The 26,824-nt window shown below is 40.9% G+C and overlaps 1 protein-coding gene across 11 annotated transcripts in view; it reads right to left on the bottom strand.

Moving 5' to 3' along the window:
• LOC119499992 (plakophilin-4-like) overlaps window positions 1–26,824 on the bottom strand; it is a 99,200-nt gene that overhangs the window by 12,449 nt on the left and 59,927 nt on the right. For 8 of the 11 annotated variants that reach the window (XM_037789321.1, XM_037789322.1, XM_037789326.1 and 5 more), the window contains 6 exons: window positions 26,053–26,079; window positions 17,767–17,937; window positions 14,474–14,684; window positions 12,391–12,523; window positions 10,206–10,419; window positions 1,382–1,565 (listed from right to left, as the gene is read on the bottom strand). In XM_037789321.1, the coding sequence (XP_037645249.1) occupies window positions 1,382–1,565; window positions 10,206–10,419; window positions 12,391–12,523; window positions 14,474–14,684; window positions 17,767–17,937; window positions 26,053–26,079 (940 nt within the window). The remainder of the gene's footprint in view (window positions 1–1,381; window positions 1,566–10,205; window positions 10,420–12,390; window positions 12,524–14,473; window positions 14,685–17,766; window positions 17,938–26,052; window positions 26,080–26,824) is intronic. The other 3 variants (XM_037789328.1, XM_037789330.1, XM_037789325.1) reach the window with 1 other exon arrangement.

Raw genomic sequence — 26,824 nt, 5'->3', positions numbered from 1 at the left:
TGAAGTGTGTGTGTGGTCTGACTGAAGTCATTATAGCACTTTGCTGAGTAAATAAGGAACTAACTACACACAAACAGTCATATATATGCATGTATGCACACACACACACACACACACATCCAACTGGCTTTTACCAATTAAAGGCTAAACGCTACTTGCAGCAGCAGCACAATGTGTTCAAAGGAAGACGCAGCCGGAGAGAAAATGGGAATATTACATCACTGACTGTAATAATCTATGAAATGATGATGACTTTCAAACAGAGACGAGACAGGTCAAAATCATAGATATTTGACTAAAACATGCACAATTACCAGAGTTTATGTAATTTTTCTTTTGGTGTTGTATATTAAAATCATTATTTATGACAAAGTACACACCGTTATGATACTGGTAGCCACGCAAATGTTACTCTCCATTGGTCTCGTCAGTTTGTTTATGTTTGTGGTGGGTCACTCCAGTATTATATTTCGGTAACACTTTATAATAAACATCATTAATAAATGATAAATTGATGGTTAATTAAACTTAGTTAATAGTTATTTTACTATTAACAAACAATGAAATGATAATTAATGTTTGCTAATTATTAGTAATGCTATAAATTCAGTTATTTTATCATTAGTTTAATATGAAATAATTAGTTTATAAATTATATCATAGCTGATAGAAGACAATAACAGTTACATTCCTACATTAATTTATTAACAGTTTATTGTCGTATACATTATAACATTTTATATACTATATTAAGTATTCATTAATAATTACTAAATGATTTGTAAACCTAAAATTTTTTTTTGTAAAACATTTATAAACATGTAGATAGGCGGTATTAACTACATCTAAATAAATAATGTTTATAGATGCTTCACAAAGTATTTAATAACCATTTAACAAGGTAATATAATCACTAGTTGCAACTTCATAAGAGCCATCCAAGTAATGTTTATAGATGGTTTACAAACTATTTATTAACCATTAACAAAGTCTTACAAAAGTCTGGTCTATCTATGTAATCTTTATACATGTCTAACAAACAATTTCTTAAAGGTTTCCAAATCATTTTGTAATTATTAACAAATACTTAATGTAGCATATAAAATGTTGTGTGTGCAACAATAAACTGTTAAAATAACATAAATTATAGCTTTACTAATAATAAGTAAACATTATTAATTATAATTTCATGGTTTGTTAACAGTAAAATATCTATTAACTAAATTTTAACCATTTATAAATGATGGTTATTATACTGTAAAGTGTATATTTCCTTCAAAGACAACATTAACACACTATGAGCTCACTCCCCACTAGGTGTAATAGAGCCAGTTGTCCACATGGAGGTGCTGGTGCCCAGTGTGCTCATCAGGTGGTTTACCTCAGACAGCCCGAGGTGTTCCTCAGCACCAGCGAGGAGTGGAACTTCAGCTTGTGGTCGTCATCGAAGGTGGAGCTGCTCCATCCGGAGTGAGGGATGATCACAGTGTTGGTCAGAGTCATTAAGGCGTCCCGAATGATTGTCATCTTGATGGCGTCGCATGACGACAGGTTCCACAGCACCCCTGTGGGAGACACCAGCACGCAAACAAAGGCATTGAGAAGCAGGCACCGGTTATGTCAGCTGTCATGTTCAGTTAGGGGTGACCCAACAGAGACCCAACCAGTTGGGCTTTTAATAGCTCAGCGTGTGTGTGTGTGGATGATATGTGTCCACAAACACACACAAAAAATACTCCTCTTCCCAAATGAAACAACAGCTCGAGCATCAAGGCATCAAACGTTCACATCAAATTTCATCTGGGCAGAATATCCTCCGGGTGAAGATCATTTGAAACATAAAATAAGAAAGAAGACGGGGCGAGGATCCATATGGCATAGGCCCAGTCATTTGAAATGAAGTATAAATAATGTAAAGGATTTAGAAAATGATGCCATCAATTTTACCCAATTCAAATATACTTTTGGTAACCACTGATAATTATGCACAGTCCTGGCAGGCTTTGATGCTGCATCTGTCAAGGATTAGCCAGCATGTAGCATGTTCTTCTAATTAGACGCCTCTTGCTGCGAGGCTTACTGACTTGAACAGGGCACCAGCAACCTGAGGAGGAGGAGGCCAAAGCTGCACGAGCTGGAATCTACTGTAAAAGGCAAAAGGGTAAACACATGGCTGATACTCCAAAAGTGCAGCTGCAACAAAACTACAGAGTGCATGTAAAGTATGCATGTGTGCTAGTGGTTGCTTCATGACTTATACATCATGTTTGTGTCCAATTTTCCAACTGTTTTTGCTCCACTACTTCTAACCTTGGTTTGTAAATGCAGAACAAAATGCATGACCTAAAGAGCAGGGCAAGCTATTACACTGAACTCTGTGTGGGTGTGTATCTGCACCTCGTATACAAGGACGCCTCAGTGGAAGAGGTCAAAGATAATGATTAGCTTCCCTGACTTCTTCTCTCTTAACCTCACTTTTTATTTCCTCAGCACGCCGTTCCCCCGCTCTCTAATTGAACCAATGGAGACGATAATAGTCTATAATACAGCCCAGGAGCCCAATTCAGTCGCACTGCTGGCTGGTAAGAAGCTATATAGACAGATACGTGTCTGCCAAGAAGTGTCTCTGGCAGTCATTTAATCAACAGCCATTTCACTTACTACCACATCAAAGTACTTTAAAAAACATTAAAATCCTTGAGTGAACTTTCATTTTTATTTTGACAAAATATCAAGACGACACTGAGAATTAAAGCAGCAGTAGGCAAGATTGGAGCAAATATGATTAAAAAAAAGCTATTTTTATAAAACCATGTTGAGATCTATCAAGGAAATACCAAGCACTTCTAACCAGCCGGAGCACAGCCAATAGGAACGCTCTCTCTCTCTGAAATGACCTGTGATTGGCCAAAGTCTCCCGTCACAGGCTAGATTTTCTAAAGCCTGAAAACAGAGCCACGAGGAGGTGCAGAAGTCTAGTTATCTCTCAGAACACTTGAATTATAATATGCTGAAAGGTTATTATGTAATTTTTGCCCAATAATGTCAAAAACGTTCTGCCTACTGACGCTTTAAGTGATCTTTGTCTCTCTAAAGTTAACATGTAGCGTGTGCTTCTTATCAGAGATTACCAGCACCGTGTGTGGAGCTGCATGCATCAGATGGGGGGTAACGTCTCGGCTCTACTCTGGCAGTGGGATACATTTCAATCAAATCCCTCTGTGGTGATCGAGCTCGGCTTCTTGTGCAAGCACATTCAGCCCTGTGTTTGCCTTTCTCACGAGATACTCGAACACACAAGGATCGCCCTGAAATGGGACCGCTAATGCAGTGATAACAAAAAAATTCCCACGCCTGCTGACCAACTTCCCTTGTCCTTTTTTAACTCCACAACTCAACTTTAGTTCCTCCACACCCGCTCTAATGTCAATTTGTAGAAATAAAACATTCCCTGCAGGATTTCAGACTGGTCCTGTGGAGGCGGTGGCACGCCAGAGGAAGCAACAGGCGAAATTCACTGAGGTGTGACTGACAACGCTGTCAGTGGTGCAACACCGGCGGCAATAAGTCATATCTGACAGGACAGTCGGAGCAGACCTGTGTGTGTGCTCTGCTTATGTCCTCAGGTGCCTTGGCCTGGCTTTGAAACTGACCCAATGTAAACACTGTTGTGACACCAGGGCAGATAGTCGATCCAGAGCTAAACTCTAGAGAGCACGAGGAGGGAGAGGCTCAATACAGAGACAGAGAAAAATGAAAAAATATATGAAGCCGGACAGATTGTCTTGAACAGCTGTTGAAGCATTGATCCAAGAGCTAACTGAAATGAAAACTGGACGGACATTTCTCTTGACTTGAGGTTGCTCAGCTGTGGCGGGTATGTTCTGGGGTTTTGATGCGATACAGAGAGGGAAAATGTCAGAAGATCATTGATCAGGAATTAAATGGCCAGAAAGGATTGGATTTGTATGACTGCAGTCTAAGGGCCAGGTTATGAAAAAAAAAGAAGTGGTTCATACTAGATCTGGAATTAGTCGACTAATCGATTAGAAAAATGATCGCCAACTATTTTGATAATCCATTAATCTTTTTTTCATGCAAAAATGGCAGAAAATGCCGTTTTCAGGCCCTCAAATATGGATATTTCTTGTTTTTCTTTATTTTACATCATATTAAACAGAATATCTTTGGGTAACAAGACATTTACCTTGGACTTTGAGAAACTGGGAAGGACATTTGATACTATTTTCTGACATTTTATAGATAAAACGATTACTCGATTAATCTAGAAAATAATCGGAAAATTAATCAATAATGTGTCATCCGACCACGTCCGATGTCAAAAGTGTTTTTAGCTGTTTCGAACGGCCACACTCGAAGGCGGGCTGAAAAGCTGGCTGTCATAGAGGAGGAGAGATACAGTAATGGCACACATTTTCAGACAGTCTCTCCTGGTTTCCAAAGCCGTTTGGCCATCCGAAAAGCAATTGTGATTGAGTATACTGGCGCCTCAAGGGCCTTGTCACACGACGCCAGTGGTCTGTTGGGTGTCAGGACCATTGGGCCATCATTGAGTGGGTTGTTGATGATCGCTGCCTGTTGAGTTTGCAGCACTGTTGGTGTTAAACACCACCATTCACCAGTTTTGGATGTAGAAAAAAATCAATAATGTCAGCCCTTTATCGTAATTGTTTCATGTTTTTCAACACCGTCTTTGCACAACTTTTTATTAGACATACTCTCATTCTTATTACAAGCATATAAAGAGACTGCTTAAAGAGATTCATAGTGGCATGAAAATGGTGGGCTGGATTACAGATAGAAAAACTGATGAGGTATTTCCTCCTGCAAAGGTGCAGAATATCGGTGCATGTCAGTGGTCAGTTTAATTTTCCTATTAGTGATTAGACAGGACACGAGGGCAGAGAGAGGGCTATAACACACAAAATGGGGTGATAAACTATTTCCCAAGTCTGCATTGCTGGTTCATTGAAGTGACTTTCTGTGTCAGGGCCAAAAGTTCACACCATCTACCCGACAATCAAACTGTCACAACTATCACAACACTGAGCTTACAAACCTGTATCCGTCCCTCCCGGTAGTTTTCTCTTTGTTTGTATTTTTCTGATGATTTTGATTACAGTTGGTCATAAATACATATCAGACCCCTAGCTGTCAAAGTGTACCAAAGAGTACAACACTATGTTTTCTACGAATGTCATCCAAACATTTTTAGCATATACAGTCAGCTGAACTCATCTTATAATTAAAGTCACTCTAATAACAACTAGGTTCTGTGTGACTCTAATCAGTCCAAAAAAGACACGTGCTAACTTTTTTCAATATGGTACATGAATACTTTACTACAGGGGTCTCAAACCTTTATTCCTCTGAGAGCTAATTTGACAAAATAAAAGTGGTTGTGAGGTTACAGCGCCAATAACAGACACCGTTTCTGTCTTACTTTTATAGTCCTTTTAATAACGTTTCAGCCACCGCAGTCATCACCTCTATTACAGTATACAGCGCTCTTTGTGTTTCGTTAGGATGTGTGCCACTAAACAAAGCCTCTGTTGCTGTGTTAGCCATCTTTGTCAGTTTGGTAAAGAGAAACTGTTGGCTTTTGTTTTCAGAGTCTTTACCTTCTCTGTTCGTAGACTGCTACCGCTGCAAATGAGACGCACACATTTGTCATTCACATTCATGACAAAAAAACCTCTGTTACCCATTCCTCAGGAAAATAGTAGCCTATGCTTTTTGCCTTTTATTGGCCTGGCTATTTTCTGGGGTCATTGTCAAATACAGTGCGCTTGCTACTCTGCTAATATTGTCGATTAATTGACAGCTGATTGGAAAATAATCATTTTGTGTCAGAAGGGGGCGGGACGTCTGTGAACTTGATTGGATAGAAATTTAAACAGGTTTGCAAAGTGACTTTGTGTTTTTGAAATGTAAACTTTGAACCTTTAACAACCTACTCAGACACAGTGAGCTACTGGTAGCAATCTACTTGTTGGAGACCCCTGGTTTATTATATCATTCATCCTCAAAGGTGTCTCATTTACATGTCACTGTGAAACCAAAAAGCTGCTCGTTCTTCCACAGTAGAGTTACCACAGTGCATTTCTCCACTTTTAAGGACACAATGCTAGCAGTGTCTCCATGCTCCAAGGCCAAACACAAACAGCAGCTCTCTCTAATAGAAACAAAGACTGAACTGATCTTTTGTTGGTCGGTTCCCAAAATGTCTGACTGCTCCTCTGATCTTTGTCTCTTAAACCACAGGTCAGCATGTCATCGACTGTCAGGTGCAGTAACTGGGTGGGCATTTAGTTAATTCTGTGAAAAGCTGCTGATCGTTCAGAAACTGCCAAATTTATTAACCTTTCAATATTTGGGAGCCGAACTGTAAACCTATCAATGCTGAATCGACTAAACCTCAGACAAGCGGCTTGGTGTGGACGTCTGAGGCTAGTGAGCGTTTCTCATTTTCTCCCTCGTGCAGTTGGAAGTCGGTTTATTGCTGCTTGCTGCTATAATGGATTTATTTTTGGATCAAATTCAGTTTCTCATTTTTCATTTGATCAAAAGGTCTTAACCTCCTCATTCTTTGTTCTCAAACAAAACAAACACAGCAATCGATGCCAACACTGGGCAACAGGGTCTGTGTGTGTTGACGCTATTTTGTTCATCTTTGTGGAAATTGGAAGAAGTTTAACTTTTTCAAAGTGGTTATTAGTTTGATAAACTGGAACAAATAAAAATGGTTATAGTGCGACATATCTCAAATTCACCGGCTTCCAAAAAAGTATGTTTTTGACGAGTTGATTAGCGTTAAAATATGTAATCTTCATTCCGTGTTTTGTTTTATCTTCCACTTTTTCTTTTGTAGATCTGCAGGTTTAGAGCTGTAAAAACAAGTTTTAATCTTACGGAGTTTGCCATGTTGTTAAGGTGCAGCTGACTCCAAATGTAATTGAATTTGGCATGTTCACAAATGGCATCAAATACAGCACTGTGAGCAAATACCAGCAGACTCGCTGCAACTCGTAATCTCCACACCAGAAGGAGAAGTTTGTGAGTTGTAATGAATGAATACGATCGAAACAAAGACTTTAACAAGCTCCAGTATGTGTAACTAGTTACAGGTGAGTAACCCACCTGTTCAAACTCGCCTATTTTTTATCTGTTTATGTATCATTTTATCTTTGTAAGGTTTCCTTGGGTGTCCTGAAAGGCGCCACCAAATAAAATGTATTATTATTATTATTATTACTATTTTATATGTAAAAGGAGACGAGGAGTTTCTTAAGTTCATTGCCTAACCAAACTAGATCCAGATATTTGTCTTTTCTAGCAACAGATGAGGAGTTTAGATGAGGCGGTGAGTGCATGCCGGCCAAATTGATGAATGACTCTTTTTATTTGACAAAATATTTTTTCTGTAAGAAAGAATTATCCTTAAATACACTCAGTCATACTAACGGCAACACACTCTCAAAAGCTCGAACACAATGAAATCATGATTAAGACTATATGGTAGAGTTTGCCAAAGTTAAATGGAGCCATGTAATATTTAACAAAAGGTAACAAAACCTAGCTTTTGTGTGTACGTGCCACTTTCAGGTGTCCCCCAGTATCGGAGTTGATGACAGTGAGTTTTGGCCTTTTTGATCTGAGGGGCTGTTTCCAGGACGGAGCAATAAGCACAGCAGCTGCTGGGAGACGAGGCAGGTAAAGGAGCCCAGATCGCTCTGTGTGTCCCCACGACACGACCTCTGACCTGGAGCAGGGGGTGGCCTGTTCCTGCAGCTACTTCTAATGAAGCACAGGTGACACCTGGACCTCCCAGCAGAGACGAGACGGAGCCGCTGACACCACGGGAGCCCCGGCGCTTCTTAAGCTAAGTTCTGGCTGGTTTCCTCACCGGCTCCAACAACACTGTTGCTGCTTTCAAAGGTGTTCTAATTCATTTATCTACAACATTGCTCAAACAGGGCTTTACGAGTAGAAAAGAGCTGCTCGTGAGTGAATGATTCCTGTCTGCTCCACTCAAAGCTTTAGTGTGGGATGCCCTTGTCATCCAGCTGAAAGCCCTTTATGTGGATTGTTCTCATCAGCCGTAATTAATCAGAGGTGATGCAGCACTTCTGACCTTTTCTAATTGCTGCCCATCCTGGGCCCTGCACTACAATTAGCCGCAGCAGCAGGCTAGTCGGGGAAAAACTTAAACAGAGCTCACATTAAAGCTGCTTACTCTGGTTGGGCAACACGTCTCTGTAACCTTTTGAAATGTGAATGATGGGAGCGAAAGACATTTCAGTGGTTATCAGCCATTTACTCCCGTGTACTTAATTATTTAAGCGACAATTTGGAAGACAAATTATGCTCTTTTAAGATGTTGATCCTTTGGTATGTGTTACTGAAGACAATCCCCCCCAGACAATGTCCGTGTCTGTACTCTGACTGTATTGTTTTCCTTTGGGGGGGCTGCTGGACTGTAACCCGAGACCATATTAGAGCGGGGGCAGGAGTCGAGCTCAAGCAGCTGACTCAGCCACCTGGGAGCCAAATGTCTTGGCTTGCGTATTCCTGTAGTGCTCCACCCTGATCCTAAACAACACGGATTTATACCCTGTTTGCCGAGCTTAGACAACACACAAACACGACTCAGCTGCACACAGTGCAATGCAGAGAGGAGGAGACTGACAAGCAGACTGTCAGCGACAGTTGTTTTCAGACAGAGATGGAGCTAAATCCCTCCGCAGCCTATGAATCCTTTGCATATAACATAAGCAGTAGTGACAGCAGTGGCAGCAACTTAAGGAAAAGCCTCTATGACAATCATAATCTTAGGATAGACCTCAGTAGAGCAGTCTGTTTAACTGTTTAGTCAGAGAGTATTTTATGTTTCACCATGACATGCAGCACCAGATAACCACAAGCTACATCAACAGTCATAAGCAAACAAACCAACCAACACAGTACTACTGTATAACAATCTGGCATAAAACACCTCCAGGTTTGTCAGGTAAATAATTCAGCATCTTCTGCACAATGATCCTGTCTTGCTGTAACCTCCTAAGAATCTGATTTTCTATGAGAGCAGTTAGAGTGACCCAAAACAATAATGTTGCAGGCTAGACAGCTACACAATGAGCTGAAACTCGCTATAAAACTCTGGAAAGTTAAGGGGAGCTGCAGATTCAGGTGATAATTATCTGTAGGTTCATCACTACAAGCTCCGCCTCTCACATTGTTACACTGTCATTTGATTTGGGTATAAAAAAAATGAAGGCTGCAACTAACGATTATTTTTATTGTCGATTAATTTGTCAATTATTTTCTTGATTAATCGATTAGTTGTTTGGTCTTTAAAATGTCAGAAAATTATGAAAAATGTCGATCAGTGTTTCCCAAAGCCCAAGATGACGTACTCAAATGTCTTGTTTTGTCCACAACTCAAATATATTCAGTCTACTGTCATAGAGGAGCAAAGAAAACAGAAAATATTCACATTTAAGAAGCTGGAATCAGAGAATTTTTCCTTTTTTTTTCAATTAATCGATTATCAAAATAGTTGGCAATTAATTTAATAGTTCACAACTAATTGATTAATAGTTACAGCTCTAGTAAAAATATAAATTATTACTGCTTTCAGTTATTCAGAAAGCAAAAGCGTCAAACATACCCTGGTTCCAGCTTCTTAAATGTGAATATTTTTTGGTTTCTTTGCTCCTCTATGACAGTAAACTGAATATATTTGAGTTGTGGACAAAACAAGACATTTGAATAAATGTGGACTTGTTAAATGTGACTATTTGTTTTTTTTTCTCTGTTTTAAATGAGTGTAAATTGATTATATTTGGGTTTTGGACTGCTGTTTGGAAAAGGAACAAGCAATGTGAAGAGGCAACTTTGAACTCGGGAAAATTGGCAATTTTTTTCACTATTTCCTGAAATTTTATAAATTAAATTCATCGATAATTAAATAATTATTACTTGAGGCCCTAGATGACAGGAAGTGAGCTTTTGCTTTCTTTTCATGCCAGATGGAGGAGCGCTATAGTGGATCATCCTTATGTGGAAGATTGTAAAAGTGGGATGGAGGGATAAAGAATCAATATGACCACCACATGCCCACATCCTCAAAGATGAAGGAGGGGAAAACTATCAAGATGTATCCTCCACACATGCGAACTTACCGGTGACGAGCTCCCTCACTTCTGCATCTACAGTCTTCCTCAGCAGGCGGAGCAGCGCCGGGACGCCGCCTGCGTTCCTCACAGCGATCTTGTTCTCATCCATAGCTTTCCCATAAACCAGGTTCCTCAGAGCTCCACAAGAGTTCTTCTGGACCTCGAGGACCTTGTGGTCTAGTAGATCCACCAGATGTTTAATCCCTCCCAGTCGACACACCTACAGACAACGTGAGTGAGATCAGGTGGGAACTACAAAGATTCTGAACAGCATTTTTTCAGCTTATATACTGTGGAGAGGCAAATCATGCATTTATTCATACAACAAGAGAATCTCCACACGGGGAATTTATTCATACCGAGATACAAATTATTTGAAAAAGTCATGGTAATCTATGTCCACGGGAAAAAGCCTTCACCACAGGAGAAGACTAAATTAACATTTTCATCTTGTGAGAGGAATGAAACGTACCAGGAGAGGATTGCTTTCTGCTTTTCATTGTATAGTATGATTCATTTTATGATATGTTGACATTTGGCATGTGAGAATAAAAAAAAAAAACATTCTTCATCTCTGAGGTCTCCTTCCTCTTTCTGCATTACGCTGAGAAAGGACGAACTTGACCTTTAATGTTTGGGATTCCTGTGTGTCTATTTTAACTGTAGCTGTATGGATGTTTTTCGTTGGTTTATGGCATGGGTGAGCAGGAATGTGTCTGTGATTCTGCTGTAGATTTCATCTTTATGAAGAGTCTGCTGAGACGCTGTGTCTAACATTTAAGGGATCACCAAAGATATTACAATCCATCCTGAGGGAGAAATGAATGTCTGTGCAATTTAATTTCATGAAAATCCATCCAATAGTTGTTGAGACATTTCACTTGAAACATAAATCAAGGTCACCAAAGTCAGTAGGCTCAATCCTCTGGGTAAAATGTTTATATAAATTCCGCCAACAGTTGTTACCCGACAACTTGGGTTTGTATTTTTGTAGCTCTGGCCATCAGTTAGATTAGATATGCTGCTGGGGTCTTGGAGCAGGACAAGAGCGCTAAAAATAGGCCCCATCATGCAACAAGCAAGAACGAGATTAGCCAGAGGATTTGGCAGATTAGCCACCACATTATTGGGCGGTAAAACCGAAAGTGAGCCATAATGTCTCTAATAATCTCTCACTGCACAGGAAAACTGAGCGTGCACAACTGCAGTATGGCAAGTATGGAAGGTCAAGCTTAAACCAGAATGTTGGTCTGTGGACTGTGAAGGACATTCAGACAGTTTGGGTTGTAATTTTAACCGTTTGCCTTTGTTTTTCTCTTCCAAATAAAAATCTATTTCCTTCTTGGGGTTTTGTTTACGACTTGTCTGATCGTCTGGACACAGACGGAAAAGCAAAGCAATATACTGCTGTGGACGGGACCGGCAGAAAACATATTTTAGCCATATAAAAAAATCAATATCAGTTTAAGTGTACGCTATATTTAGAATATTTTTACCAGTTTACCTTACTGTCAGACAGCTATACAGTCTATGTTTCCGACTTGGAACTGAAGCCGTTACCTACGCTGTCGCCAAAGCAATCAGACTCCATTGAAAAAAACTATAATTTTACCTCCCAGAACACAGGAGTTGCTGGTCTACCGCTGCCTCAATCAGTTAATTTGTGCAATTTTGGAACTGTGGTTAGTTCGGACTCACCAAAGTCTCACATTGCACAAACAAACTAACTGATCGAGGCAGCGGTAGACCAGCAACCCCCGTGTTCTGGGAGGTAAAATTATAGTTTTTTAAAATGGAGTTTGGCGAGAGCATAGATGGATACAACGGCTTCAGTTCCCCGTCGGAAAGGGCTGCCTGACAGCAAGATAAAGCGGTGAAAATATTCTAAATATAGCGTACACTTAAACTGATATTGATTTTTTTAGGTGGCCATTTCTTTTAGGTGGCTAAAATACATTTTGTTGCTGTCCACAGCAGTACATTCTTTTGCTTCCGTGCGGTAACTCATGTCTGCTTCTCTAAACTGGGGGTGTGTCGACCATCATCTACTGAAGGTAATGCACTGACTATGGATAAGTACCTCGTACAACCCCACTTCAAACCCAAACTATCCCTTGAAGGTGGTTGAGTACAGAGGTTGACAAAGTCATTCTAATAAGACCCAGTGTGGCATTTGCGGTACGACACCTACCTCAGTCTTAACTCGATTATCACCAAAGCACAGGTGCTGCAGGTAGGCGGCGGCGTTGGCCTGCACCGAGGAGAAGTGATGCTGCAGCATGTGAATCACCTCCGTCAGCTCTGGGTCACGCCAAGCAAACTCCCTAGAATTACAGGTTGGGTGCAAAGGTATCAGCATGACGACAGAGGCAGAAATAAAGTTGTCTTCTCAAAAACACAGAAACAGTTTCCCTCAAAATGAATACTTCAGCAGCACCTCGGGGCAAACTGATAAGCACAGGAAATTACATTCACATCCGGTTCTATATAACAATCCACTTTGGTCACACTTGGATTGCTGCTTTTCTGAAAGCAGCACACTAAAGAAAGAAGTGAGGAATGCACCGCCTCTAGACTGCTCTCATTTATACTTAGCAACTGTTTTTTTCCACTCTAACGTCAATAAAAAATACTACTGGCATGCTATTTATAAAAAATTCTTAAGACTTCTACATTGAGTTGTGGCAGAAAGTGTGAATTATGTTATGTTGTATTAACCTCTTCTGCTCTTTGTCCACTTTGACTTTACTGTCTTTTAGAGGCTGCAGCAGGCTCAATTTTAGAGCTAAAGTGAAGGTACTGGCATCACATGAAACTAGAACCTAAGGAATCCATTGGTACCAACCATGCGGTATAAATGTCAATTCTAAAAATGGTTTCTGCATACTGGGGTCCCTAAACACTCTTTGAATTGAATCAAATGGGTAACACTGTAAAGCTGAGACTCTATGTGATTCAATGAGCCCGATTGTATTAATGTGTGATGATGTTAGTCCCCATAGTAGACATTTCATACAGTGAGACCATTTTTTGAAACTTGACCTCACTGTATAAAATGACCTGTTGTGACCTCTGGAATAATCACAGCCTCATGAAACTTTACAACCACAAACTAGAGACCTAGGGCATTCAGAGGATGTGTGGCTTTCCTAGGTAGATTGACAATAAGGGGGTTTCTGAGCAGTTTCCAGAACATAAGTGCTCGCCGTCCAATCAATGAAAAATGCAATTCTTGCAGAAATCTCCAAATGTCAAAAGTTTTTGATACCAAATCACAGCATGGCTTTTTTTTCTATGGTGTTCCTCAAGGTCTTGGTGTCTTAATGTGGCATTTTGGAGCGATTATTGATAATTTTTAACAATTCTCCAGTGGTAAATTTAGCACCAAATCTATGTAACAAATGATATCAACCCAAAAATTGCTATAACAACTTTATGAGACATAATATAGCATCTATCATAATGCCCTAAGCTCTTATACACTTTCACAATTTATTTTATTTAATTAATTAATTAATTAATTAATTAATTAATTAATTAATTTTTATTTCTGATATATGACTACAGCAACACAGTGCTGAGCTGACCGTTTCTCAGCTTTCACATGATGTACACCACTTCTATGTGACATATACTGTTGACCTGCTATCTCCCCCCCAATGTCACCCTATTAAAAAAAGACAAAAATGGGTCTATGGTAAAGACGGGTGGAGTGGAAAAGGTTAAGAAACCAGGCTGGTCAAACTCCTTTAGTCTTGATTCTATCACAGCACAAAGCCGAAAAACACACTTGTGGATTTCCCTGGACAGAGATCCTGTTAAATATTCTAGGAGGAATTTCTACTCCGATGCATTCCTGAACGGACCTGGGTCATGTTGGTGCATTCTCTGCCTAAAGTAGTTACACTACAGCAAAATACACGGGTGTAAACAAAGCTCCCAACGTGTGAGGTCAGGGGGTTTACTGCAGAGGTCAATCCACTCTCTGTGCTCACACGTCCGTACGACAAGAGCAGACACAGCACTTTAGCACATGTGAGAGCCTATTGTTGAGGGGCCAGGCGTAGTAGAGCCAGCTTAAAAGCTAGAGCTGCATATAACTACCCAGGGGGCTCGCTGTTTGAATAGTAAGAGGACACCGGTGTTGACCTAGCAGAACAGGGATGCCTTGTAAGCATAAGTAGTCCCTTCGGATGACTGTTTCCTGCCACACTACGCTGGCTACTAACCACTGACTACATCTAGTAGTTCACTAAAATGTGAGCAGTGCTTACCTGGGATCCTTCTGAATGCTGTCTATAGAGGGGGAGCGGGTAGCACCGTCATCCATGACGACAGGCTGGCGGGCGTAGTTGGGATCGGAGGGCCGGTACTGTGCCGAGCGGTACGGATCAGCGTAGGTGGCTGCTGTGTTAAGAGCATAGTTGTTTCTTTGGTAGATCATAGTACCGCGCTGGCTGGGCGTCCGCTGGAGACTCCCCACACCTGAGGGCCAACAAATAAAAGCTTCAGACAGAAAGTTTAAACAGCAAAAACACACATGCGAGGTGTTAGTGGAGATTAACAGGGTTCAAACCTTTTCAGCTAAACTCTGAGCTTTACACACCGGTAGCATGCCACTTTAAAAACCGAGCTGAAAATACAAACATGCGTCCGTTCCGTCAGACTCAGCAACTTCCACAATCTGGAACCAATTAATGACGAGGATAAAACGCAGCTCCCACGGCTCCACAAAGCAGAAGTCTTCTTCTTCAAGGGGCTGTTTGCATGTTGTTTTGCTTTTTTACAAGATTGTGTTTAACCAAAAGGGGATCCTGCTGGTTTTCAAAGAGGACTCAACCTGCTCGATGATCCACAAATCCTTTCCTCACCGCCTTCTCGCTCCTTTGTGCCACTGTGCTCTTAGGCTAACTTTGCCAAACACAGCAGAGAGGCAACGGTAAACCATGACCAGCTCCAAAAACAGTCAGAGATGCACTAGTAAAGCATCCCAAACATGCAGAGAAGTCGTCCTCCCAGCAAAAGGTCCTGATGGCATCTCGCTTCAGTCCTCTTTTCATTCGCTACGAGTCATATTATGACCTAGTTTTTTTTTGTGACACAGTGGGTCACAAACACAGAACTGCATAAACAAGCGGATTGGGTTTAGCCCTCCTTCTCACCGGAGCCACGTGACGATTGGCAGCGTGACTGCTGCGCTGGTCAGATAACTATCAGAGTGCCAGCAGGACTGGGCATGTGCGTGCTGCTCACACTCCCTCCTATCAGAAACCAAGACGTTTCAACTCATGGGGCTGCTCCAAAAACACAATTTCTCACATCAGTGCACTTCTATGTTGGGCAGCAGCACTTCCCCGCAATATGGTTATCTCCCAAAATAGAGCCGAAGACACTGGAGGACAAATTATAAACACCATAGAGTAGCGTTGCAATTTAACCACAGCTATTTGGATTCCTCATCTTTTCAGCTTAGGATCAATATTTCTATTTAACATTAAAAAAAAATAATCAGAAAAGTACAGTATAAGTTTCCAGAAAAAGCCAAAGAATGCATGGAGAGGGGAGAAATGGCCCGTTGAAATTTCATTTCACAACATAAGAAAGAAAACTCTGGGATCAAATTGGATTTTTCTAATGAGGTAGCTCTTACAAAGACTCCATATTGAACAGCCCTTCCAGCTCCGCCCCACTTGCCTTTCTCAATATCGCTGGCATAAACACATTATAGTGGCTCGCCTGGGGGCTTCTTTGCAGCATCAATAGCATTTATTAGTGAACTTATCGGTCTAAGCAGATCTCCCGTGTGCCAAGGAGAAGGCTGGATGAGTGTGTCGGTGCAAACTAAGCATGTGTATCTGAGGCAGGAGGGGTGATGAGACGAGAATGCCAACATCAGGAGAGCTGGAAGAGAGCAGGCTGTGGGTAACCAAGCTGTCCCCCAGCCCCTCCATCCTTCTTCTCATTCTCAGTGTGACACGCGGGTAATGGACTCCTTTGTGGCAGGATGACATATCAGTACCTGCCTATTAACTCATGTCTCACCCTTTTCTGCTGACAGTGGAGGGAGGAACGAAAGGGAGGCAGAGTGAAAGAAAAATAGAAAGCAAGAGGAAAAAGCGAGGAAGAAAGACATAACACAGGTAGCGGTAGAGCTGAAGGGCAGACGGACAGAGAAATGGTGCTCCCCAAGGAAGACGATGCAGCAGAGTCAAGGGGGCCAGAAAAGACTTTTTGTGAGATTTGAAGACAAAGGGACCATCTGGACTAGATAACGACAAGAAGGTGCTCTTAATGAAAAAATGGTTCTGCTTGAAATGAAAATGTTGTTCTTATCTTGACCTGCATGACGATACAGAGACAACACGAGCAAAGAGGCGAGAAAATGAAGGAAAATAATTAGGTTTGGAGATAATTTGATAGTCTGATCTGTTACACACACTCAAAACTAAAACACTGTGTATTGTTTGTCAGCTATAGCAGGGGTTTCCAACTTTTTCTGCACTGCGGGCCATTATTATATTGACAACATTGTTGCAGACCGACCTACAGGGCAGGAATATTATATGATAAGTTCTCAAATTCCCCTTCAATACTTGAGTTTTTTACTAATTATAGCTAGCTAGGTGCAACAGTAATAGGAACAAAGTGCATGCTGATCAAGTAGCTAATGACTGTAGATCAAAATCTGACAGACTGTGCAAAGTTGAAGAAAATGGCCGCACAAATAGCCTATAAAAGATTCAAAGTAAATATTCAGTGTTATTTTTGTCGGATCATATTGTTTCCTCGGACAGGTACCGGTCCGTAACCCAGGGGTTGAGCTGCAAGAATTGTTGTAGCGTCACTTCTGTTGATGCTTTGTTGTGCCAACAATCCAGCAGGGAAAATCACATGAATATAGCAAGACAAAAAAAAAAATATATATATATATATATATAATAAATAATATCTCAATATTTTTAGGCTATATTGCGGTATATGAGATATATATAAATATTTTCATATTTTCTCTAAAATAACTTTGATTTAACCCTTTGATGCTTTTGAGCATACCAGCACGACCTTTCTAGCAAACTAATCTAAACACTCTGAGGTGGTGTACTGTACTGTACTGAAATTCTGTTTTTCTCTGAAATACAGTTTGCAGGTGGTGTTTTTTAAAAGTATCATTCATTTTAGTTATTATTTGATTTTTATTCATTTTGTTTCATTTGTCACTTTTATTTTGCAGTCAGTTCTTACGCGCTCTTACCGTAATACCTAGTAGATACACGTACCGCAAAACAACGTGGGGGCTAGTTTGACCGTCATTTTCGAAGTGGAGGCTGGCAGCTTTCATCACCTTTTCCGTCCTTAACATGTATAAACTCGCTTTGGCGCTTCACTTGGCCCTTTCCCTTATTGTCTTATCTGCAGTGTTACAGCATTACAAGGTGACACTCAATAGATGAAAGGCAATTAAGTAAATACACAAGGATGGGTGTATCTTATGTCATGTCCTTGGTGCATCTTCGTCCTTTTTTAACTTGCCACCTGGGTTTTACCATCTAAATAATGTGAGACCAACCTGAGGTGCTCCTGTAGAGGGTGCCCTGCTGGGTTTGGGTGGGGCTGCGGTACAACGGGCCCTGGAACGTCCGATCCTCGTAGATTGGTGCAATGTGGCGTTCCGGGGACATGGCTGACCTTAAATCCTGGCCCAGCTGGCTGTGTTGACTGGCGTACGAGCTCCGTATTCCTGGAGATGAAGGAGAGTGGTTAGCGGATAAGTGGTTAGCAGCAGAATGGTCTAGTGATTACTCAGACACTTTGATAAGTAAAGTGTCAAAAGGTTTCGGCCGCTGGTCATTCAACTCCCATGTGTGCTGACAAAGTGCTATTGAAGAAGATGCTGAATGACTTTCAGCTTATTTATTGTGATTTCTTTGTAGTTAAATGTGTTAAATCGAAGAGCAAAATAAGAGGGTTAACGAATAGAAAAAGAAGCTCTCTAGGCAACCATTGGTTTCCATTTATTCTGTTGTGATATGAAAATCACTTTTAGAGGCTCGATACTCGCTTGATTTAGGTAATCAATCACCGTAAACGACATGTCTCCTTTAATTGTTGTCAAAGTTAATGTCATTGTTGCATGGTAATGTGGTTCACTGCTCTGCATTACCATATAACAATAATGCAACACTGACATAAATAAAAGCAGACGTGACGCTCGCTGTGACCTCTCTCAAGCAAGGTTCAGGTTAGGAAGTTCATTTCTATACGGGATGAAATGAATGGAAATGGGCAGTATTCAAAGATAAAAAAAACTAATAAGCTTGAGGATATGATTGTCTAATGTATTCATTATAGTAAATAACAATACATCAGTCCTTTAAGGGTGCTTTCACAAGCCGTAGTCCGTTTGGCTGGTCCGAATCAGAGTGAAATTGATACTTTTAGTTTGTTTTCCATTTAGTCTGGTTCGGTTTCACAATCCACAAATTAAAGCGGACCAAATAAAAAAAGATATTTGCTGAGGGGCGTGTATGAAGGAGCGAATTGATCTTTTTCATCTAGATAGCTGACACTTCTATGCATGGAATCACACACTTTGATATATTGCTGTTGACGTTTTTTTTCACTTTGACTTGACACTGATCTACTGTGCGCACAAATCCCTTCTCCTCCAGTTTATCTCAAATGACTCTTTAAATGTCACTATTTTTGTGGACTTTATTTAGCATATTCTGTAAGCAATCATCGGACAACCGCTCAAACAAACTGCACCAGAGTACGATTAAAAGGACTAAATGTTGGCCTGTGAAAGCGCCCTAAGACACAAAACAAATCACAGCAACAAGAGCTCTATTAGCTCTCCCTGTGTCTGTCTATCATTGTTAATCCACATTACATAAAGTTGACATATACACTACCCACAACACATACCTCAGCTAATTAGTATCACACCTGTTGGAAAAATTAAACTCCAGGAGGGTGGAATAACAAACGTTGGTATCCCTTTTTGAATTTGTCACCCCAAAGAGAGAATTCACATATTTAAAGCTCATTTCTCCATAAAACTAGAAGGCTCCGACACACAAGGTCAACTTCAAGGAACCAGCACTGACAAAGTCAGATGACTGTGTTGTTGTGTTTAAGTGCAACACAGGTCATAACAACACAAAGACCACAGCCAACATCCATGTATGTTCAGTACCTGCCTGAGGGGAAATAACTAGTAAGTATGCAGTCTGTATTTGTACTACAAAGAAACATTGTGGAGAGATGAACAAAACAAAGTGGCCTCTGTGAGTCTGATTAAACAGTCTTGTTATATACAAATTGAGAATATGTAAGATAAAGAACTGCAACTACTTTGTTTTGCATTGGTGTTGTCAGCCAGTGATCTTTTTCTTGTGGAAGAAGAGTAGGCGGAAGCAAATGGTAAATATACAGCACTGCGCTAAATTGGTAAGATCAGCCACTGATGGAGGCCAACAAGGACCAAGAAGAATGAGAACCAATTAGAGCACGGCCAGAGCAGATATTAGGAAATGTGTGGTACGGGAGTCAGCTTCTGTCATCAGCAACAAGCTAACCTGAGGAAAATGAAACACACAGGTCCGAGAGGTAACTGCCCTAATTAAAATGCCTTTACACAAAAGTCACTATAGCAACGGGCTGCGGGGGCAGCATGAAGCGGCAAGTCCTGTCTGACTCAGATTCAGACCAGATGTGAAACAAAAACAACCATATATGTAGCTCTGAGTCCGTCCATATAAAGAAGACCCACGGCCATGAAACTCACCCCATCTCCGTCATTCCCTTACCCAACCAACCTCAAAATCACAACGCGAACACAGCACACATCTGTGCTCTTTTTTGAAGGGAGGACATCCTCAGATGTGGTAATTCCTAACATTTCTGGAGTTTCGGATGTTATTATGTCACACCTTAAAGGGCTGAAATCATCATTCATGTTAGTTCTGCCATATCCCAATAGTCAAGGAGTATTAAAATCCTCCGTCATGCTACACCCTCCCAGTGAAGCTCAATGCTGACGGTTTAAAAGAGCTGTCATAGTCCCCAGTAGAGATTCACAATAAAACTAAATAGTACAATAGCACAAAACTGAATTTAATGGTTCTGTCTTTTCAGACAGGCTGAAAAGCATCACATTAACTCGACTATTTCAGTGCATGAGATTGACGATGGGCTGTGAAATTGCAAAATCAAAATAATAAATGGTCTAATGCTTGAAAATGGACCATAATTACGGCATGATTTGGCTAATCATTCCCCTGATTAAATTAAACTTGGGGTGAATGTGTTATTGTGACAAGAGGAATAATAACGGTCATGCTTTCACTGTTACTTTCTGAAGATGTCATGAACGTGTTGCAGACTACGCTCTTATTTAAAGCTGAAGAAAAATTGAAGGTTACAAGAAGACACTGTGGATATAAAGAGGTCTCTGATTTGCTTTTCTTTAATCTGCATGCGTATGTTTCTGTGTTTGTGTTAAAGCTCACATCAGTGGAGCCCACTACACTGTGAAGCCCAGCGGACCAGCACACAGCTGGCAACTAACTGCTCATTGCACATTTCACGAGCCTCCAAACGTCACTTGGGTCCTCTCCAACTGCATGATCTCAGGCGCACACTGCTGCTAAAACACCAACTCTGTCATGCAGAACCAGCTAAATGAGGGATTCTTGTCACAGTCTCAGATGAAGGAAATTAATAAATAAGAGTGTTTGCCTCCTTCGGGAGCAGAGGTTCTCTGGGGGCGCGGCGAGTGAAGATTTTAGATGTAGACAGCGGGCCAGACGGAGGCTGACCTCTGAAGCACCAAGCAGTGAAGAGGCCGAGCTCTGCTAACCTCTAGCTGCATGATAAATGCATAAGATAATGAATTAATTAGATGACTGGTTAGTGTTTATTAATAAGATGGTTGCAGTCCAGATTATGTACGGGTTAAGACTAGTTGATTGACAGGCAGTGGTGTAGTGGTCGTTGATGAGGTGGGTGTACTACTAGGTAGATGGGTAGTAGGTGACAGAGGAGGAAGTGGGTACACTCTCCTTTATATTCCATTGTTTTTTTTGGCAAGACAGATTAATGCTACAAAATGTAATCAAAAAATAAATTATTTAGGGCTGTCAATCGATTAAAATATTTTATCGCAATTAATCGCAAATCTTTTTATCTGTTCTAAATGTACCTTAAAAGGAGATCTTATCAACATGGGAGTGGGCAAATATGCTTGCTTTATGCAAATGTATGTATATATTTATTATTGGAAATCAATTAACAACACAAAATAATGATAAATATTGTCCAGAAACCCTCACAGGTACTACATTTAGCATAAAAACAATATGCTGAAATCATAACATGGCAAACTGCAGCCCAACAGGCAACAACAGTGTGCCAGTGTGCTGACTGGACTATGACTTGCCCCAAACTGCATGTGATTATCATAAAGTGGGCATGTCTGTAAAGGGGAGACTCGTGGGTACCCATAGAACCCATTTTCATTCACATATCTGGAGGTCAGAGGTCAAGGGACCCCTTTGAAAATGGCCATGACAGTTTTTCCTAACCATAATGTAGCGGAAGTCTGAAACTACACATGACATGGTTGGTACCCATGGATTTCTTGGGTTTTCTAGTTTCTTATGATGTCAGTATCTTCACTCGCGCGTTAATATTGCGTTAACTCTGACAGCCCTACAATTATTATATTATTATATAATTATTTATTCCCAGGGGAAATTCAAAAGCTACCCAGCAGTATATGAAGTAATGTATAAAACATAAATAAATAAATAAATAAAAGTTTCCCCACATTTTTAAGCTGCAATATTAAAGTGATGTACAAATTAATGCATTAATAATCACAATTAAATAAAAATAATACACATCATTCTGTGGAGAATATACAGGCTAACCCGCATCTGTTAAAACTATTTACGTGTGAAGTCTGAACGGTGGGTGTACTGGATAGGATTTCCATAAAACATGTCTAAATGCTCTATAACGGATATATTTTGTGCAGGTCACCAGTGTGCAAATGCAAGCTATTCAATGCTAAGCAGCTTTGACAAAATATAAACTTGACTGTCAAGATTATGTTAACCTTTAAAATAAAGGTTTTTATCCGATTTGTATTCCATTACTGTCTGTTCAGCCGTCAGACGGCCTTGGAGTAAACAAAGCTGTGGAGGCCATGATACATTTTATTTTTCAAAATGCTTTTTGGGATGATTTCCAATTGTCTGTTGCTATATTAACCAATCTTGCCTACTTTATATGCAACAGGTTGGCCCCTACCAATAGCACCCCTCCTCCTCCTCCCGACTGCCTCGGTGGTTCCACTCTACATTGTTTAATTCCCGGGCTGAACATTAGTCCCACTCCACACCTGCTACCAGAGTTGTTTCTCCATTGTTTGAGAATTGCTTGGTGGAAAAATAATATTTCATTTTGTATTAGTTTTTTCAAAATTAGCCATTCAGAAGAAATTCTTTTTCAACACCATTTAATAAAATCAATGAGCCACTTAATGCGATGCTTTCAGAGCAGCTTAGAGGGTTTTAGGCACTGCGGGGTGAACGTCTCTTAGCTTTTAGTGTCCTCTCTTGTGGCTTTTTGCTAAATGAAACATTGGAGCTGCAAAATATACCGTAGGTTCACAATTTCAGACTAATCAATGGATTGTATTTAATACCAAAAATTGAGGCACATGGGGTTAAACTTAACCGTGAATTACACATAAACAAGTGCTCCAATATGGCAGGCATTTGTTGTGCAGCGTAGGAGAGTAAAACTGAATAATGCTGCTGTAGTGGCACACTCAATAGCCCGGGAAGCCTTTCACTCGGTGGCACACAATAGCCACTAGCAGCAGCTTGGCAGGAAATCAGTTCAGCTTCTCTTGTTCAAAGGTTTAAAGGGGGTGAGGATATGAGGAGAGAGGAGGTAGTGGGAAGACAGAAGGAAAAGGCGGAGAAGAAAGCGGGGAGAAAATATACGAGGGGGGGAGGAAAAGAAAGGATGAAAATGAAAAGAGGGTTAATGAGGCCGTCTAGGACCACCAGAGGCTCCTCATCCCGTGTAAAGCCCGGCTGTGGCCGAGTGACAGGGACAGAATCTCCCAGGCACAGGAGCCTTCATGCATATCTCTCCCACTCAGCATCCCGACTCCTGAAAGTAGCAACGTTCAAACAACCTTAGAGGAGACTAATCCGTCTGCCTGCTTTATTCTGCTCCCCCGGTAGAAGGGCTGCAGTCACTTCTAAAAAAGCATCTGCAAATTGTCAGGGAGAAATAACATACTGCTGTCTATTGAGGATGAATGGCCCACATTCCTGGTGCGTTATAGTCATTTAATTCTCCCCCTCAGCCCTCTCACCGTGGCTTTAACAGATTGCACTTGGCAGAGGCTAGATAAAGGGCGGTGGCGGGCTTGGCGCGTGCTTGCTCTGGAGAAACAAACACTTAAATGGATGCAGCTGACTGCATTCCTCAACAAGAATCATTTTCAAAAAGGCCTCTTCAGACAAACAGGAGAACGGGAATGATCACCAGAGAAATCGTTACATGTAGAAGTGAGAATACTGTAGCTGTAAAAGTGAAGTGTACCACGGTTTAAACTTGGCTGTCAGGTTGAGAATGCGCACATGCACATACGCCATTTCCCCTCACTCTCTTTGTCCCACTCAAATGGACATCAAGCCTAATGGGCACATTATTAGGGACAATTTGTCTTCAATTTCCATTTTTCAGCAGCAGAGGGAAGGTATGACTTCCTGCCAATGACAGCGGTGGGGGGAGGGGAGCCAGGTGGGTGGTGGGGAAAAAAAAGAAGGTAAGGGAAAAAGTGAAGGAGACAAATAATACAAGTAAAGGGATAGAAGTCTGCTGGGAAGAAAACAAAGGAAACCACACAATGTGTGACAGAGTAACAGAGAGGCGAGGAAAACATCTTCCGATAGATACTGACAGAAAACCACCAACGGCAACAATATCAAGGTGAAGCTGTCGGATAGCGTTTGCCAAATGCTTCGCAATTGAGCCTGATCACGTGATCATCCCATTTCCTTCCACAATGGCTCATCAAACACTTGTGACAAATTACTGTGTTAGAGGTAAAGCTCCGCTGTAGTGTATGTGAGAGAAAGGGAGGGTGAGGAAAGACAGGCGGGAGAGGAGAAGGAGGACATGGGAGGGAGAGGGAGGAGAACTAGGCTGGTGTCTCACTCTGCTCAGAGGACAGAGACTGAAAACCCATTTGTGTCTGCTTGAGACATCATCACTCACAGCAGCGTGACGTAACTGCCTACTTACAAGAACCTGCAAACGCACCTGAAAATGAGCGTCTGACAGAAGAGTAACACATTAGAAGATGAGGAATTCTGGCAACGAGAGGTCGCACTACGTCTGTGATTTAAAGATGGTTTGGAAGTCTGATTAAGAGCAGATTGATATCTGTTACAGGCGATGCTTGCCAATGAAGGCTGGGAAACACAACAACCCTCTTTGACTGTCTGGAAAAAGGTACCACCTCACCGAGTGGTCAAAGACTGAAGAGTTAAGAACTTGTTTATCTTTTGTCATGCTTTAAAGTTAAACCACATTCAATATTAAAGGAATAGTTCGGGTGTTTTGAAGTGGGGATGCATGAGGTACTTATCCATAGTCAGTGTATTACCTACAGTAGATGACGGTCGGCGCCCCCAGTTTGGAGAAGCAGACAGTGGAGTCACTGCACGGAAGCAAAGTAATATACTGCTGTGGATGGGGCTGGCAGCAAAACATATTTTAGCCACATAAAAAAAATCACTATCAGTTTAAGTGTACGCTATATTTAGAATATTTTCGCCGGTTTACCTTGCCGTCAGACAGCTATACAGTCTATGTTTCCGATGGGGAACTGAATCAGTTATCTATGTTCTCACCAAAACAACCAGACTCCATTGAAAAAGCTGTAATTTTACCTCACAGAACACAGGAGTTGCTGATCTACCGCTGCCTCGATCGATTAGTTTGTTTGTGATATTGTGTGACTTTGGTTAGTTTGGATTCACCAAAGCCACACAATAACACAAACAATCTAACCGATCGAGGCAGCGGTAGACCAGCAACCCCCGTGTTCTGCAAGGTTAAATTACAGTTTTTTTCAATGGAGTCTGGTGGCTTTGGCGAAAGCATAGATGGATACAACAGCTTCAGTTCCCCATTGGAAAGGGCTGTCTAACGGCAAGGTAAACCAGCTAAAATATTCTATATATAGTGTACACTTAAACTGATATAGATTTGTTTAGGTGGGCCTTTATTTTATATGGCTAAAATACGTTTTGCTGCCGGCCCCGTCAACAGCAGTACATTGCTTTGCTTCCGTGCTGTAACTCCTGTCTACTTCTCCAAACCAAACTAGGGGTTTGCTGACCGTCATCTACTGTAGGTAATACACTGACTATGGATAAGTACCTCTTACAACCCCACTTCAAAACACACAAACTATCCCTTTAAGTAAACTAAACTAAGTTTTAGTACTGCATGTCTCTTGATGTATACAGTATGTATTGTGATAATTATCAATAGATCAAAATACAAATATTGTGAGAATAATTTTGGCCATGTTTCCCAGCCCTGCTGTTTAGATTACATAGTTAAACCACGATGTAACATGTGATATTAATGCTGATAACACTACAATACACATGGTGAAAAACGGCGATAGGTTGGAGATGATTATTTAACCGAGAACAAATAAAAGGACACATGTGCACATGCAGCACCTGCATGCAAACACAATACACCGAGGATGATGGGAAACCGATGTCACACAATAACCAAAGATGTTCACCTTGAACGTCATCATCAACCAGGGCATCTGAGGATTTCCCCCGGCAGCATGAAGTCAAGCAGAAAACAGTCTATTAACCTTGGAACCATCAGACAATGATTCACTAAACAAGTGCTTCTTTTACCTTTTGGAGGAAAACTAAAATGCTCTTGGCTTTTATGCTTTCATCAGTTATAAATGACTTTCATTTCTTTCTCTCTAGCTGAAAAGCCTTCATATAATACTGAAATATTGCCATGTAATAACTGTGGTTCATTATTGTCAAAAGCTACATTCTTCTACAGGAGATACCTTAAAAAGTGGGAGCTAAGAATGAATCAGTACCTTTGGTTGTGGGGGAAAAATTGGTTGGCTCCAGATTTCAAACAAGATACGTGTTTGGTTAGAAAACATTAGCCAGCACTTGTCCTAAACGGATGACACACAAGCTAGTTTGGGCAGGCAGGTTTTTCCAATTATTACCTTCCTGATCTCCTCAACTGTTTGATTAAATTACACACACACATACACAGTAATACAGTCACCTCATTTTGTCCTTGGTGAGAGCCCACGATATAGCCGTGATAAAGCACTAATGAAAATAATGGATTCAGACGGAACTCCATTATGTGTTGTGGAAATGTTTTCTTCTACCTCCTCTGTTATTTCACTACATCAAATTAAATTGCTCATCACTTATTTAACCTGCAAATTAAAACAGCCTTTGCATAAACACCATGTATACTTAACATCAAACCAATATGCTTGATAAAGTGGCTCAATTTCAAAGAGC

Source organism: Sebastes umbrosus, chromosome 13, assembly GCF_015220745.1.
Source record: "Sebastes umbrosus isolate fSebUmb1 chromosome 13, fSebUmb1.pri, whole genome shotgun sequence".
In the NCBI taxonomy this organism is placed as follows: domain Eukaryota; kingdom Metazoa; phylum Chordata; class Actinopteri; order Perciformes; family Sebastidae; genus Sebastes; species Sebastes umbrosus.
The sequence above is the reverse complement of the archived record's forward strand: the minus strand, read 5'-3'. Positions and strand labels throughout refer to the sequence as shown.